Below are 17,497 nucleotides of genomic sequence, written 5' to 3' on the forward strand. Positions count from 1 at the left end.
GGAGAATTCCTGCCACTGAAATTTTTTTTCTAAACATACAGAGGAATTACGTAACAGCCATGTTTCCACCACCCTATCTACCTTAACATTTGGCCATACTCCAGATTTTTCTAAAAGAAAAAAAAAATAGTTGAAGCCCCTCTTAACTGCCTTTGAGATCCCTCTCTCCCTTCCAAAAGTTAACCACTATCCTGGGAATGCCCTCGTGGTCCAGTGGTTAGGACTCGGCGCTTTCACTGCCAAGGCCTGGGTTCAATCTCTGGTTGGGGAACTAAGATCCCACAAGCTGCACGGCGCAGCCAAGAGAATAAATAAATAAATAAATAATTAAAAGAACAAAAGTTACCACTATCCTGAATGTTTTATGCATCATTTTCATGTATATTTTTATAAAATATTACTATATTACCCTTATTCTCTTAAAATATTACTTTATATATATATCTATAGCTATATCTCCAAAATCAACATACACCATTGCTTTGCAAATTTTAAAATTTTATATAAATACTATCATACTGTATGTATCATTCGACAACTTTTTTTTTAACTTAATATTATATTTTTGAGATTTATGTACATTGGTCAGTATAGCTCTAAATTCTTCATTCTAATGGATGTATAAAAATGTATTTATTTTCCTGTAAACCATTAGGTTGCTTCTTTTTAAATATTTCTTGCTATTAAATGTGCTATGGTATTCTTATAAAACTGTCATTGTGTAAGAGTTCCAGTAGGGGGAAAAATAGTTCCAGTAGGGGGAAAAAGAGTTCCAGTAGGGGGCTGTATGGGATACATTTTCAGTTTATTTAGTCACCGTCAATCTGCTCTTCAAACTGGTTATAAAAACTAGAATTCTACCAACAGATTAGGATAATATCCATCTCCCCATAAACTTACCAACATTTGGTTTTGTCCTACTTCTTTTTTAAATTAAAAAAATTTTTTTATACAGCAGGTTATTAGTCATCAATTTTATACACATCAGTGTATACATGTCAATCCGAATCGCCCAATTCATCACACCACCACCCCCACCACCACTTTCCCCCTTGGTGTCCATATGTTTGTTCTCTACGTCTGTGTCTCTATTTCTGCCCTGAAAACCGGTTCATCTGTACCATTTTTCTAGGTTTCACATATATGCGTTAATATACGATATTTGTTTTTCTCTTTCTGACTTACTTCACTCTGTATGACAGTCTTTAAACCCATCCACGTCTCAACAAATGACTCAATTTCGTTCCTTTTTATGGCTGAGTAATATTCCACTGTATATATGTACCACAACTTCTTTATCCATTCATCTGTCGATGGGCATTTAGGTTGCTTCCATGACCTGGCTAGTGTAAACAGTGCTGCAAGGAACACTGGGGTGCATGTTTCTTTTTTTTTTTTTTTAATATTTTACTTTTTTTTTTAATTTTTATTTATTTATTTATTTATGGCTGTGTTGAGTCTTCGTTTCTGTGCTAGGGCTTTCTCCAGTTGTGGCAAGTGGGGGCCACTCTTCATCACGGTGTGCGGGGCTCTCATTATCGCGGCCTCTCTTGTTGCGGAGCACAGGCTCCAGACGCACAGGCTCAGTAATTGTGGCTCACGGGCCTAGTTGCTCCGTGGTATGTGGGATCTTCCCAGACCAGGACTCGAACCCGTGTCCCCTGCATTGGCAGGCAGATTCTCAACCACTGCGCCACCAGGGAAGCCCGCATATGTCTTTTTGAATTATGGTTTTCTCTGGGTATATGTCCAGTAGTGGGATTGCTGGATCATATGGTAATTCTATTTTTAGTTTTTTAAAGAACCTCCATACTGTTCTCCATAGTGGCTGTATCAATTTACATTCCCACCAACAGTGCAAGAGGGTTCTCTTTTCTCCACACCCTCTCCAGCATTTGTTGTTTGTAGATTTTCTGATGATGCCCATTCTAACTGGTGTGAGGTGATACCTCCTTGTAGTTTTGACTTGCATTTCTCTAATGATTAGTGATGTTGAGCAGCTTTTCATGTGCTTCTTGGCCATCTGTATGTCTTCTTTGGAGAAATGTCTATCTAGATCTTCTGCGCATTTTTGGATTGGGTTGTTTGTTTTTTTAATATTGAGCTGCATCAGCTGTTTATATATTTTGGAGATTAATCCTTTGTCCGTTGATTCGTTTGCAAATATTTTCTCCCATTCTGAGGGTTGTCTTTCGTCTTGTTTATGGTTTCCTTTCCTGTGCAAAGGCTTTGAAGTTTTATTAGGTCCCATTTGTTTATTTTTCTTTTTATTTCCAGTACTCTAGGAGGTGGATCAAAAAAGACCTTGCTGTGATTTATGTCAAAGAGTTTTCTTCCTATGTTTTCCTCTAAGAGTTTTATAGTGTCCGGTCTTACACTTAGGTCTCAAATCCATTTTGAGTTTATTTTTGTGTATGGTGTTAGGGAGTGTTCTAATTTCATTCTTTTACATGTAGCTGTCCAGTTTTCCCAAAACCACTTATTGAAGAGACTGTCTTTTCTTCATTGTATGCCTTTGCCTCCTTTGTCATAGATTAGTTGACCACAGGTGCATGGGTTTATCTCTGGGCTTTCTATCTTGTTCCATCGATCTATGCTTCTGTTTTTGTGCCAGTACCATATTGTCTTGATTACTGTAGCTTTGTAGTATAGTCTGAAGTCAGGGAGTCTAATTCCTCCAGCTCCGTTTTTTTCCCTCAAGACTGCTTTGGCTATTCGGGGTCTTTTGTGTCTCCATACAAATTGTAAGATTGTTCTAGTTCCGTAAAAAATGCCATTGGTAATTTGATAGGGATTGCATTGTATCTGTAGATTGCTTTGGGTAGTATAGTCATTTTCACAATATTGATTCTTCCAATCCAAGAACATGGTATATCTCTCCATCTGTTAGTATCATCTTTAATTTCTTTCATCAGTGTCTTATACTTTTCTGCATACAGGTCTTTTGTCTCCCTAGGTAGGTTTATTCCTAGGTATTTTATTCTTTTTGTTGCAATGGTAAATGGGAGTGTTTCCTTAATTTCTCTTTCAGATTTTTCATCATTCGTGTATAGGAATGCAAGAGATTTCTGTGCATTAATTATGTATCCTGCAACTTTACCAAGTTCATTGATTAGCTCTAGTAGTTCTCTGATGGCACTTTTAGGATTCTCTATGTATAGTATCATGTCATCTGCAAACTGTGACAGTTTTACTTCTTCTTTTCCAATTTGTATTCCTTTTACTTCTTTTTCTTCTCTGATTGCCATGGCTAGGACTTCCAAGACTATGTTGAATAACAGTGGTGAGAGTGGACATCCTTGTCTTGTTCCTGATCTTAGAGGAAATGCTTTCAGTTTTTCACCATTGAGAATGATGTTTGCTGTGGGTTTGTCATATATGGCCTTTATTATGTTGAGGTAGGTTCCCTCTGTGCCCAGCTTCTGGAGAGTTTTTTATCATAAATGGGTGCTGAATTTTGTCAAAGCTTTTTCTGCATCTATTGAGATGATCATATGGTTTTTATTCTTCATTTTGTTAATATGGTATATCACATTGATCGATTTGCATATATTGAAGAATCCTTGCATCCCTGGGATAAATCCCACTTGATCATGGTGTATGATCCTTTTAATGTGCTGCTGGATTCTGTTTGCTAGTATTTTGTTGAGGATTTTTGCATCTATATTCATCAGTGATATTGGTCTGTAATTTTCTTTTTTTGTAGTATCTTTGTCTGGTTTTGGCATCAGGGTGATGGTGGCCTCAGAGAATGAGTTTGAGAGTGTTCCTTCCTCTGCAATTTTTTGGAAGACTTTTAGAAGGATGGGTGTTAGCTCTTCTCTAAATGTTTGATAGAATTCACCTGTGAAGCCATCTGGTCCTGGATTTTTGTTTGATGGAAGATTTTTAATCACAGTTTCAATTTCATTACTTGTGATTGGTCTGTTCATATTTTCTATTCCTTTCTGGTTCAGTCTTGGAAGGTTATACCTTTCTAGCAATTTGTCCATTTCTTCCAGGTTGTCCATTTTATTGGCATAGAGTTGCTTTAGTAGTCTCTTAGGATGCTTTGTATTTCTGTGGTGTCTGTTGTAACTTCTCCTTTTTCATTTCTAATTTTATTGATTTGAGTCTTCTCTCTCTTTTTCTTGATGAGTCTGGCTAATGGTTTATGAATTTTGTTTATCTTCTACAAGAACCAGCTTTTAGTTTTATTGATCTTTACTACTGTTTTTTTTGTTTCTATTTCCTTTATTTCTGCTCTGATCTTTATGATTTCTTTCCTTCTGCTAACTTTGGGTTTTGTTTGTTCTTCTTTCTCTAGTTCCTTTAGGTGTAAGGTTAGATTGTTTACTTGAGATTTTTCTTGTTTCTTGAGGTAGGCTTGTATAGCTATAAACTTCCCTCTTAGAACTGCTTTTGCTGCATCCCATAGGTTTTGGATCGTCGTGTTTTCATTGTCATTTGTCTGTAGGTATTTTTTGATTTCCTCTTTGATTTCTTCAGTGATCTCTTGGTTATTTGGTAACGTATTGCTTAGCCACCATGTGTTTGTGTATTTTACGTTTTTTTCGTGTAATTCATTTCTAATCTCATAGCGTTGTGGTCAGGAAAGATGCTTGATATGATTTCAATTTTCTTAAATTTACTGAGGCTTGATTTGTGACCCAAGATGTGATTTATCCTAGAGAATGTTCCATGTGCACTTGAGAAGAAAGTGTAATCTGCTGTTTTTGGATGGAATGTCCTATAAATATCAATTAAATGTATCTGGTCTATTGTGTCATTTAAAGCTTGTGTTTCCTTATTTATTTTCATTTTGGATGATCTGTCCATTGGTGTAAGTGAGGTGTTAAAGTCCCCCACTATTAGTGTGTACTGTCGATTTCCTCTTTTACAGCTGTTAGCAGTTGCCTTATGTATTGAGGTGCTCCTATGTTGGGTGCATATATATTTATAATTGTTATATCTTCTTCTTGGATTGATCCCTTGATCATTATGTAGTGTCCTTCCTTGTCTCTTGTAACATTCTTTATTTTAAAGTCTGTTTTATCTGATATGAGTATTGCTACTCCAGCTTTCTTTTGATTTCCATTTGCATGGAATATCGTTTTCTATCCTCTCACTTTCAGTCTGTATGTGTCCCTAGGTCTGATGTGGGTCTCTTGTAGACAGCATATATATGGGTCTTGTTTTTGTATCCATTCAGCGAGCCCGTGTCTTTTGGTTGGAGCATTTAATCCAGTCACGTTTAAGGTAATTATTGATATGTATGTTCCTTTGACCATTTTCTTAATTGTTTCGGGTTTGTTTTTGCAGGTCCTTTTCTTCTCTTGTGTTTCCCACTTAGAGAAGTTCCTTTAGCATTTGTTGTAGATCTGGTTTGGTGGTGCTGAATTCTCTTAGTTTTTGCTTGTCTGTAAAGCTTTTGATTTCTCCATCGAATCTGAATGAGATCCTTGCTGGGTAGAGTAATCTTGGTTGTAGTTTCTTCCCTTTCATCACTTTAAGTATATCGTGGCACTCCCTTCTGGCTTGTAGGCTTTCTGCTGAGAAATCAGCTGTTAACCTTATGGGAGTTCCCTTGTATGTTATTTGTCATTTTTCCCTTGCTGCTTTCAATAATTTTTCTTTGTCTTTAATTTTTCCCAATTTGATTACTATGTGTCTCGGTGTGTTTCTCCTTGGGTTTATCCTGTATGGGACTCACTGTGCTTCCTGCACTTGGGTGGCTATTTCCTTTCCCATGTTAGGGAAGTTTTCAACTGTAATCTCTTCAAATATTTTCTCTGGTCCTTTCTCTCTCTCTTCTCCTTCTGGGACCCCTATAATGCAAATGTTGTTGCGTTTAATGTTGTCCCAGGGGCTTCCCTGGTGGCGCAGTGGTTGAGAGTCTGCCTGTCAATGCAGGGGATACGGGTTCGAGCCCTGGTCTGGGAAGATCCCACAAGCCACGGAGCAACTGGGCCCGTGAGCCACAATTACTGAGCCTGCGCGTCTGGAGCCTGTGCTCTGCAACAAGAGAGGCCACGATGGTGAGAGGCCCGCGCACCGCGATGAAGAGTGGCCCCCACTTGCCACAGCTAGAGAAAGCCCTCGCACAGAAACAAAGACCCAACACAGCCATAAATAAATAAATAAATAAATTTAATACTTGCTACTCTAACTAGCTCCTCTGACATCTCTCTGTATTCACTATAAAAAAAAAAAATGTTGTCCCAGAGGTCTCTTAGACTGTCTTCATTTCTTTTCATTCTTTTTTCTTTATTCTGTTCCGCATCAGTGAATTCCACCATTTTGTCTTCCACGTCACTTATCCGTTCTTCTGCCTGAGTTATTCTACTATTGGTTCCTTCTCATGTAGTTTTCATTTCAGTTATTGTATTTTTCATCTCTGTTTGTGTGTTCTTTAATTCTTCTACGTCTTTGTTAAACGTTTCTTTCATCTTCTCGATTTTTGCCTCCATTCTTTTTCGAGGTCCTGGGTCATCTTCATTATCATTATTCTGAATTCTTTTTCTGGAAGGTTGCCTATCTCCACTTCATTTAGTTGTTTTTCTGGGGTTTTATCTTGTCCTTTATCTGGTACATAGCCCTCTGCCTTTTCATCTTGTCTATCTTTCTGTGAATGTGGTTTTTGTTACACAGGCTGCAGGACTGTAGTTCTTCTTGGTTCTGCTGTCTGCCCTCTGTGTCCTACTTTTTAATTTATGTCAATCTCATGGGTATGAAATGTTATCTTGTTATAATTATTGGGGTAGACTGTATTACTATTAACAAATTTGTGCCCCTCCTTACAAAAGAATTCTACATCACCGTTCTGCTGGACTCAGATGTGACCGATATGACTTCCTTTGGCCAATGTAACATGAGAAGCATCATCTGAGCCTTCTAGAGGGAAGCATTTTTAGAGCCAGTGTGTGCTTCACCATGTTCTTTCTTTTCCCTCAGGTACTGAGAATGGCAATATCCAGGCTGTTGTAGGTATATTTCTCATATGTACTATACAGCTAAACTAAATAAGAAACCCAATCTGATTGTCTCAGTTTTAATCAGTTTGTTTAATCTGTTTATGTTTATTGTGATTGCTGATCTTATGGATTTATTTCAACCATATTATTTTGGGTTTTCTGTTTATCTTACTTTTTCTTTGCTGCTTTTTTCTCATTTCCTGCCTGATACACTTTTGATACACTTTCTACATTCCCTCCCCTCCTCCTGTATCTTCTCTTTGTTTGTAGTTTTGAAAACTATAGAGTGCATTTCTATTATTTTGGTTACTGTCCTTACTCTTTTTTTGGTTAAGTTTTTCATCAGTAAATATTTCAGTATGATTCTGAAAGATTCTCTTCTTAAAAAAATAATACCACAACACCATTATCACACGCAAAAAATAGTAATTCCTTAATATTAAATATCCAGTCTGTGTTCATTCTCAACTGTTTCTTCCCTCTTTATTTTAAAATACAATTTGTTTGAGTCAAAATTCAGTAAGGTCCACACACACTGCAATTGGTTAATTTGTCTCTTAAGTCTCCTTTAATCTTCCGGTTAACCCTCTATTTCCTTTTTTTTAATCCTTGTAATTTATTTGAAAAGAAATTGGGTCACTTATCCTGTAGAGTTTATTACTCTACAAGATTTTACTGACTGCATCCCACAGGTTTAACATGTTCCTCTGTCCTCTGTATTTCCTGAATACTGACAGCAGGATCCAGGGGTTCTTAACTTTTTCATGTCATGGACTTCTTTGGCAGTCTGATGAAGCCTAAAGACCCTTTCTTAGAATAATCTTTTAAATACACAGAATATATAAAATGACAAAAGAAACCAATTATAGTGAAAAGCAAATTATATTGTGGTTTGATTAGATTTATATTTCTTTTGGCAAGACTTCTGAAAGGCGGCAATATTCTTAAATTTTTAATATGTATACCTATACATTTTCCAACAGGATTTTAATTTATTCAGTTATTTTTGCCTCCTGAACATAACAAAAGAGTTAACATGCTTTAAATAATCATTGAGCATGCACCAACCCACCTACAGACTGATAATTTTATTTAGTTTTACCTTTTAAACACAGAAAATAAATAAATAAATTTAGCAACTTTTTCATCAATGTTTTTACTCACCATTACATATCCTATGCACTTCCACGGGATTTACTTTTCTTCTTGCAGAAGTACATCTTTAATTTTTTTTTTTTTAAGTGAGGGTCTGTGGTTAGTAAACTCTCTGTGTATGTCAGAAAACTGCTTTGTCCTCACTCTTGAATGATGGTTTAAGAGAATATAAAATATTATAAAGAATACAAAATTCTAGATTTAACACTTTGATGGTATTCCTCCACTGTCTTCTGGTACCTAAGAAGTCATCCAGTTGTCACTACTTTGTAGATAAACTGTATTATCTAGTCTCATGGCTTTATGTCTATGTCAATGCATAACAAATTTATCTCTCTAGCTCAGACCTTTACCCAGGAGTCCACACTAGAAGAACCAACTCCTCACTCAGTGTCTCCACTTAGATGCCTAAAAGGTATCTGAAACTTAATATACAGAAGGTAAACTCCTCCCCAGTCTACACCTCCTTCAGTCTTCTAAATCTCAGCTAACGCCAACTCCATCCAACGTCAATTGCTCAGGTCAAAAATCTTGGAATCATCCTTCACCCCCTCTCCCTATCTGTCTGTCTCTTCCCAACTACTCCATTATCAACTCCTGTGTCTAACAGTTTTGTAGTTGCTTCCAGGTTCTATCCAGATCCCAAGCCCCAAATCACATTACATAATTTTAGTTTAGAGTTTCTACTCCCAAGTAATATTTTACCCTGAAATGGTGTTCAGTAAATTGAAGATGAAATTACTGAACCACTGGATCGTTTGGTTTGTTTTTTGGTCATTAGGTTTTGTTTTTTCTTCCTGCTTTTTTTTTTTTTTCCACCAGACTCTTTTCAAGCTCCATCCTAGTCTTCGAGCAGTAGTGAATTTGGTTATCTTCCTTTATCTTGCACGAAATATTGTCATCCCCTTTATTCCATAGAAATGAACCACCAGACACCAGAGCCTGTTCCTGGCCTTTGAGACCAGCAGGTTTACAGTTTCAGCTACATTCTCAACTTAGTGTTTTGTTCCATTTCTGGTCTATGGAGATATTTATGTTGTGTTTAGGCCTGACTATATTTTATTTTGATTTCTGTTTTGTTTTTTATCTGTCATTGCTACGTATATGAAGCAGGAGTGAAAACTAAGTACTAAGTATAGACTCATTACACTACCTTAACCAAAAATTGGAGTCAATAGTTTTCATTTGCATTTTCAATGACTTGGTAAATGGCATTTTCCCCCTACACATACTCTAATTTAATTCTCCTTTCTTTATATTAAATAATACTGCCACTTAGAGAGATAACAATAAACATATATAATGGTGTCTATGCATCTGAAAATAAAAACTACTTTCTGCACCACTGCATCTTTCTGAACACTGTGTTTAAGCTTCCAAGCATGAAGCTCAATAAATATATCTATTGTCTTTTTCCTAGTATTCATAAAAATCAACATTTCCAAATTTATAAGTGACAAAACTGGTAGGAACAAGGTGAGATACTATTTAAAAAATGATGAGGTATTCAAGTTTTATAAATATTCCTAAAGTGCTACTACCTATACACAGCTGGTTAGTATGTGCTATAAGCTCCTCCTTCTTCATTTACAGAAATTTTTAAAATATACAATTATAACTACTGCTCTTGATAGATGTACTAGTTTGAATTTATATAAGTGAAATTCAGAACTTTTACATTAACTAGAAAATGAATGGCTACCTGGTTTTACCTTTGGTTTAAGCCAAGAGATAAGGCATTTGCCTCTGGTTCTGCCATAACTTGTTTTGTGAAAATCAGGCAATTCACTGTCTTTAGGTCTAATTGTTTCCTTGATTCTAAAATGAGGATGACCTTTATGATTCCTTCTAGCGCTCAAAGACTCTGACTCTTATTATTCCCAATAATTTTCTAAATCTCATTTTGCAAATTGGGTTACTTTTTCTGCAACTTAAAGTTTCCTTAAAATTTGGATTCAATTTACACTGTAACTTTTAAGAACAGGTTTTATGAGAGAAAAAAGAAACTTTTTGAAATAGTTAATACTCTTTGCTACTATGAAAAATCAGTTTATGAAAATCAATGATAGAAACAAAAAGGTCAGATTTTATTAGCACTAATAAATATCAAGTTTTCAAGGTGTGGGAAAAGAATTTGAAAAAGAACAGCTATATGTATATGTATAACTGAATCACTCTGCTGTACACCTGAAACTAACACAACATTGTTAATCAACTATACTCCAATATAAAATAAAAATGAAAAAAGAAGTTTTCAAGATGCAAAGTGATGAATGCTTTTCACCTCAACCATAAGAACACAAAATACCAAGACCCTAGTTTTTACTAGCTGGGAATTAACAAAATTATATTTTTATGAAGTATTCAAACCATTCTTCCTTTTGATATTTTACCCAAATTCTCCTTCCAAGAATATCCTGAGATAATTCCTTTCCATGGAAACTTTGTTCAAGGATATAGTGAGTCAAGAACGAGGCATAAAAGAGAAAAACAAATATCATATATTAACACATACATGTGGAATCTAGAAAAATGGTACAGATGAACTGGTTTACAAGGAAGAAATAGAGACCTATGTAGAGAACAAACGTATGGACACCAAGGGGGGAAAGTGGAGCGGGGGGGTGGTTGTTGGTGGTGGGATGAATTGGGCGATTGGGATTGACATGTATACATTAATATGTAAAAAATAGATAACTAATAGGAACCTGCTGTATTAAAAAAATAAATAAAAAGTAATCATAAAAAAATAAAACAAAAACAAAAATGAGACATAAAACCCAGGCTCTGGTAGTCTGTTTCTCTTACTATTGCTCAAATGGCATTCTGATTTAAAAAAAAAAAAAAAAAAAGGACCATCTAAAAGTTGAATATTCCTGTAAAAGTCAGAAGATTTAAGAAATAACAGGATTTACTTATTCTCTGAACACAACAGCTCCTGTGAAATGCAACAAGTATCAGCTGCATATCACATATCCAGTTGCCTCACCTCCAATTCTTTGAGGTAGTTAACTGTTGTTTCTTGTCTCATTAATATGACTAAGTCATGGGGATGCTTCAAGTTCATAGGTGAATCCACCTGCAAGCAAGCAAACAGTAGATAAATAAAGCTCAGATTTCATTAACGTTTGTTTGGATATGCCTTAAATTACTGTTCAATCACCATTATAATCAGTGTTAGGTGCTCAGTAAACTCAAGGGGTATTTCAAAAGTGATCACATGTAAATTTCGGCAAAGAGAATGAGAGGTTCAATAGCTGTCCCTTGAACTCCAACTTGAAAGAGCAAGCTTTCAAAGTGAATATTCTGACTTGACTAGTCATGTAAGAAATATTCAAGAAGAGAAGTATTTGGAAATGAATGATAAATTCCTTAAAATATATTTTATACCTATACTAATAAAAATAGATTGCTTTGTCTTGATAGCACATTCCATATCTGAACAGGTCTGGCGGCAATAAAAGGAAAAATATGAAAAGCATCTATTTTTGCAGGCTATTTGCAGAAGCCGTAAATCAGAGATAATATAAAATAACCTTGAGACTTACAGTTTACAATTCTTGTTTCTGAATCATAAACAAGCAACTATGTTGTTGAATATGTAGGAAAAATGAACCCTCATATGCTGGTAGCAGGCTTATAAACTTATTATTTGGAGGGTTCTTTGACAACATATATCAAAATTTTAAAAGTACATACCCTTTGACCTAGGAATATAAACTCTAGGAAACTATCCTATAGGCATTCTTTAAACAAGTGGGCAAAGATATATACAAGGATGCTCACTATATTACCTTTAGCTGCAAAAAACAAACAAACAAAAGACCCAACAAACCTAAGTCCAGCAATGAGGGAACAGGGAAATCCACTGTCCCGTGGAATGGGATACAGAAAAATGAGCTCTACTATCATGGAAAGATGTTCACAATGTATAATTAACTAAAAGTAATGAAGAATAATAAGTATGCTATACTTTTTTTAAGAAATTACATTTTTATAGATATAGATGTATACATGTCTGTATATGCACAAAACTAAGTTGGTTTACAGTGATTTCTTTTGGGAAGTGGAATTAAGAAGAGAGGTACATTCGTATCTTTTACTTTATACACTTGTATATTTTTAAATTGTCTATAATACACACATAATATGTTTATAATAAGGAAAAAACAACACATACACACACACGGGGTTTTTTGAATTTCAAGAAAATCTAAGACAGTGGCCTTGGAGTCTAAGAGATGAAATGAAGTTCCTGCTATCCCTTAAGTGTTAGATTGTCAAATTATAAACTAGCTCTTCAGGAAGTTCTACTATGAGAAGAAACTACTGGGCTGGCCAAAAAGTTCGTTCGGGTTTTTCCATAACATCTCTAAGAATCTTTCTATAATCTCTAAGAACTTGACATCAGCTCAATTAATTTTAGAACTAGCTTTTTAAGTGCAGAAGATAGCCTTGCTTAGACCTTGGTGAATGCAAGCCTATTTAAAAAAAAAAAATTTTAAAAGAGGGAATGGGAATTCCCTGATGGTCCAGTGGTTAGGACTTGGTGCTTTCACTTCCAGGATGCGGGTTCAATCCCTGGTTGGGGAACTAAGATCCCACAAGCTGTGCGCATGGCCAAGAGAATAAATAAATATTTAAAAAGAGGGAATAAAAACAACATGACATAAGTTCAATATTTACTTTAATAATATGCACAATAACACTGGGCGATGTTGGGTGGCTGCATATAAAACTCATCTGCCTTTCCTCATTCTACCACCTCAGAGATGCCACAGGAAAAAGAGATGCTAGTCTGGACTAACCTCCACTCATACTTTCATTGCAATTGTCTGAACTACATAATCATCATTATGCAGTTATGGATAATTATAATCTCCCGTGGTCTCTCTTTTATGACAAAATCCCTTCAGTGCTTCCCCTGGCCTTCCTACTATACTGGAATTAACATTAAAACTGGAGTCTGAATTTAAAAGGCACTAAAAATATAATAGCAAGGCCTATACTTGACCACCTGAGCTGTGAATCTCCTCTATCAAACAATCAAACCTGGCAAAGGCCTACAAGCAAAACGCTAGGTGTTTCTCAATGAGGTGTGGAAACTTTTCTCTTTTCATTGTATCTCAGACATCGAGAGGTAGTGATTTAATACATCTCTCTATATTTAAATGAGGTTTTTAGGAAAAAATTGGGGGAGGGAGAAGGAATGTGCGAGTATGACATTCCCATTCCAAAATACCCAACCAGTCTGATTACCTGACATTTGGAGAACTGTAAGAGGAATGACAGAATGAGACAAATGAAGATTTACATTAGAGAAATACTTAAAGTATAATCTTATCTTTAGATTAAAAAGATACTACATAACCAGCATGGGTCTGGCCAATATTCAATTGTGAGAAAGTACTTTTCATTTCCTTGAAGCATTTAGTTCAACAAAGATACAGTAGCTAGAGATGTTATAAAGATAAAATTATGAGCAGAAGGAAGGGAGTCCACTGACAGTTTGACAGCTGTGTTTCTCTTTTTGACTTGGCAGCAAATGGCATGGATCTCTGCCAGATTAGGGTTGGTTACAGAAGATTTATAGCCTGACACATATTTTTATTGAGGTACTTTCAAGTTCTTAAATTTCAAGACTTTATGCTAATTATCTTTGGCCAATGCCAATCAGTTTGAATTTCTCTCCTTTCAAATACCTCTCCTCCTTAGAAGATTACGAAAGATGTTTGACATGTCTGCTAAGATGTTTGACAACTCTGTAAATACTACAACATCCATTCAGCTAAATTTATTAAGTCTCTATGAACCAGGCGCACTAGGAGTCCATAACTGGAGTGTATGTACCCCTATTTTATATACAACGTGAGAAGGGATTGTAATATCCCTTCAAAACCTTTAGCATTTAGAAGTGGCTGCTATAAGCCCAAGGGCAAAGAGTGATAGAAATTACAGAGAGGTAGGTTAAAAATGACATAACGCATACACAAGATCTCAAAGCACTTTATGGCTTTTTCACAAAGGACAAACAAACTTCCATTGCTGCACAGAACAATAAATGGTGCTTATAATGATCTGAATAAAAAAGAAAAAGTGAAATTATTTTCAATTTGCTGTACTTAAGGTAAGAAAGTATGAAAGACATTTTAGAGCAAAATTTAAACTGCAGGGAAAAACTGACCATGTATTTGGAAATTGGCTGTAATGGAATTCAACTATTCAAAATCAAAATGATTCATTTTCTTAAGACTTCCAGGTAAACAAAGTTTCACTGTTACCATAGCAATTTATTTTAATAAAGAAAATGACAAATTATGTAAGACAATTCAATTTTATTTTCCTTTTAATATATTATATAAGCACATGTACCCAATTGTATATAACAACAGTAAATACCTTACTCATATCAAGTTCATTTTCATATGCTGCCATCTCTAACCAAGATACTGGTAATTCCTGCACTTCTAATCTGGAGTTCTACCTCTGTGAATTCAGTAAAATCACATGGTAATGTCACTATATAAAGGTAATGACTTCACTGCCAAGTTAAACAAAGGGTGAACAAATTAAATTTAAAAAACCAATCTAGGGAATTCCCCGGCAGTCCAGAGGTTAAGACTCTGTGCTTTCATTGCCAAGGGCGTGGGTTCGATCCCTGGTTGGGGAACTAACATCCCACAAGCCACGCGGTGCGGCCAAAAAAAACCCACCAAATCTAAAATAATCAATCTAACGAAATAAACATTTTTGAGTTCTACAAAATCAATCACTTTCCACTGGTCCTTCATGATAAGAAACTGAACTTTTCTATTGTAACATTAGTTCTACCCTTCATATGCAACTTATTCTTCACATATGATGAATATTTTTACCTGTTATTTTTAAAAAATGGTATTCAAATGAGTACATGAAAGCAATGTTAATAGGGAACTCACTCTATTCCCACCAGCAGTTTGAAACTGATTAATGAAATCTTATATTATGCCATAATCATTAAAAAAGAATTTCCCTTAGGTTAAAAATGGGATGGAATATTTAAATCTTTTATTCAGAGTTTTAGATTATTTAAATATTGAGACAATATGACGGAAAACATAAATAAAAATATTCAAAGCAACCAAGATTTCACCTCTACCTTAAATGACCCCACTTAGTATTTACAGTTTTTCTTATCCAGTACCTGCAATCTCCTTCTTGTGGCAAAATACCTGCTTTGCTTGGCTGGAAGCATCCTTCCCCACATGGGAAGCCTGATCAGTGGATTCCTTCCCCTTGTATCTTGGTGATTATTTCTGAGAAGGGACATTAACCAAGTAGTTAGCTTATACTAAAGAGTCCCTAATCTAGAACTTTTGTTTGAGCTATTGGGGAATAGCCATCTTGTACCCACAGTGGGCCTGAGAATGGGGTCAAAGAAGTAAACAAATGAAGACAGAGAAAAACCTATCCTGGTTATACTGTTTGAGCCCTGGATCAATCTGTATCTGTAGCACTTAGAATCTGTCCAAACATTCCAATGAAAATTTTCAAAACTGAAAGTCTTAATGCTATTGCTAAACCTCTGCCTAATTTTCTTGAGGCCCTCTGTCTAGGGTATCTTCTTTTTTTAAATTAATTAATTGAATAATTTATTTTTTGGCTGTGTCGGGTCTTAGTTGTGGCGCGCGGGCTCCAGAGCGCATGGACTCTGTAGTTGCAGCTCGCGGGCTTAGTTGCCCCGTGGCATATGGGATCTTAGTTCCCTCGTGGCATATGGGATCTTACTTCCCTGAACGAGGGATCGAACCAGCGTCCCCTGCATTGCAAGATGGATTTTTAACCACTGGACCACCAGGGAAATCCCTGTCTAGGGTATCTTCTTATCCTTGTGGCTCTTTTATGAGCCACTGTGCCTTTGCACATGCTAATTCCTCTACTTGGAATGCATTTCTCTTCTTATGCTTTTGATGAAAGCCAAATGACTTGGCTCAAATGACATTTCTTTTCTGAAACCATCCATCTCTTGAGCTCCCATAGTATTTTATACATATTTCTGTATTATCATTTATTACATTGTTTAATTATTGTATGGCTGTCTTTCCAAAAAAAAATTTTTTTTTTGTATTCCTCTTTCTACCCTCAGTACTTAATGTGCTTTCAGGTACACGTTAGGTACATAAAACATTGTTGATTGTTTGATGAAAGTGTCTGATATCACATTTGTTAGATTCTCTATCTCCTAAGGCATTATGGCTCACTGATGACTATCTGGAAAGGAGGTAAAGAGGCTAAGCCACCAGGAATCAGGAAAAAATAAGTCCTTGACAGGACTATGACCAGCTGTGTGACCTTAAGCAAATCACCTTCCCTGTCAGGGCTTCTGTTTCCTCATCTATAAACTGAGGGCACCCAACCTAATGACTTCTAAAAATTCCTTATACTTTTCAAATCCCACCTCTATAAAAGATTTAACACTATCATAAAAGTATCACTTTTAACCAGCCTAACCTATGACACTGAAGTAATCTGATATTCAAATGAATGAAGTTATCATTCTTTCAATTTGCCCATATAAACTTGTACTCACTTTAGGCAAGGGACTATTTCCAAAGCTACAGTTAAAAGCTTCTTTTAAACAATCTGTCAAATTAAACCAAGGCTTCAATTAGCAGTGGCTACTTATTTCTGAGAGTTAAGTTGTTCATTGTATCATAGGCAAAGTTAGCCCTCTCTGTCCTTTCACTGCTTAATTCTAAGAAAGTTCAAATTAAAAATAATCTTTTTTTCTGATTTACAAGCTAAATATATATGTTACTATATAAAAACAAACACATTATAGACAATATAAAGAAGAAAGTTAAATTACTTGAAATCTCACTTTCAGATATACCTGTTGTCATATACATATATCATGTCAGGATAACTTCTCTGCATTTATCAATATATACATATATAGCTATGTAGATAAATATTTTTATAAAAATCAGATAATATATCTACTGTACTGTATCCTTCCCCTCTCCATTCTTCCCTAAATTTTATCAGACTTCTTTCCCAGTAAATACAGATTTATATGATCATATTTAGTAGGTAATATTATATTAAAGTCATTTACCTAGTTTCCTACTAAAATTCATGCTCTCTTTTTAACAATATTGTGACGAATATCCTTACACTTAATTTTTTCGACAGCTGTCACAATTATTTCCTTCCCAGAACAAGAACTGTTAAGTTAAAGGGATTGCGCTTTTAAATTTATATTTTTTACTAGCTTTTCTCCAGAATAGTTGAATCAACTGAAATTCCTAACAACAATCACTGAGTTTCTATACACTCTTAGGGATGCAGAAAAGCGTGAATATATTTTAATCTCTTTGTTGGTCATATATATTTCTTCTTTCGTGTAC

The 17,497-nt window shown here is 35.3% G+C and overlaps 1 protein-coding gene across 7 annotated transcripts in view; it reads right to left on the bottom strand.

The window, feature by feature from the left end:
• The window catches only part of TTC17 (tetratricopeptide repeat domain 17), a 140,908-nt gene that overhangs the window by 109,001 nt on the left and 14,410 nt on the right, over positions 1–17,497 (bottom strand). For 6 of the 7 annotated variants that reach the window (XM_082343672.1, XM_082343670.1, XM_082343673.1 and 3 more), the window contains exon 2: positions 11,098–11,187. In XM_082343672.1, the coding sequence (XP_082199798.1) occupies positions 11,098–11,187 (90 nt within the window). Of the gene's footprint in view, positions 1–11,097; positions 11,188–15,291; positions 15,404–17,497 lie in introns of all 7 variants that reach the window. The other variant, XM_082343671.1, reaches the window with a different exon arrangement.

The sequence above is a fragment of the Balaenoptera borealis genome (assembly GCF_965194805.1).
Source record: "Balaenoptera borealis genome assembly, chromosome: 11".
Classification (NCBI taxonomy): Eukaryota; Metazoa; Chordata; class Mammalia; order Artiodactyla; family Balaenopteridae; genus Balaenoptera; species Balaenoptera borealis.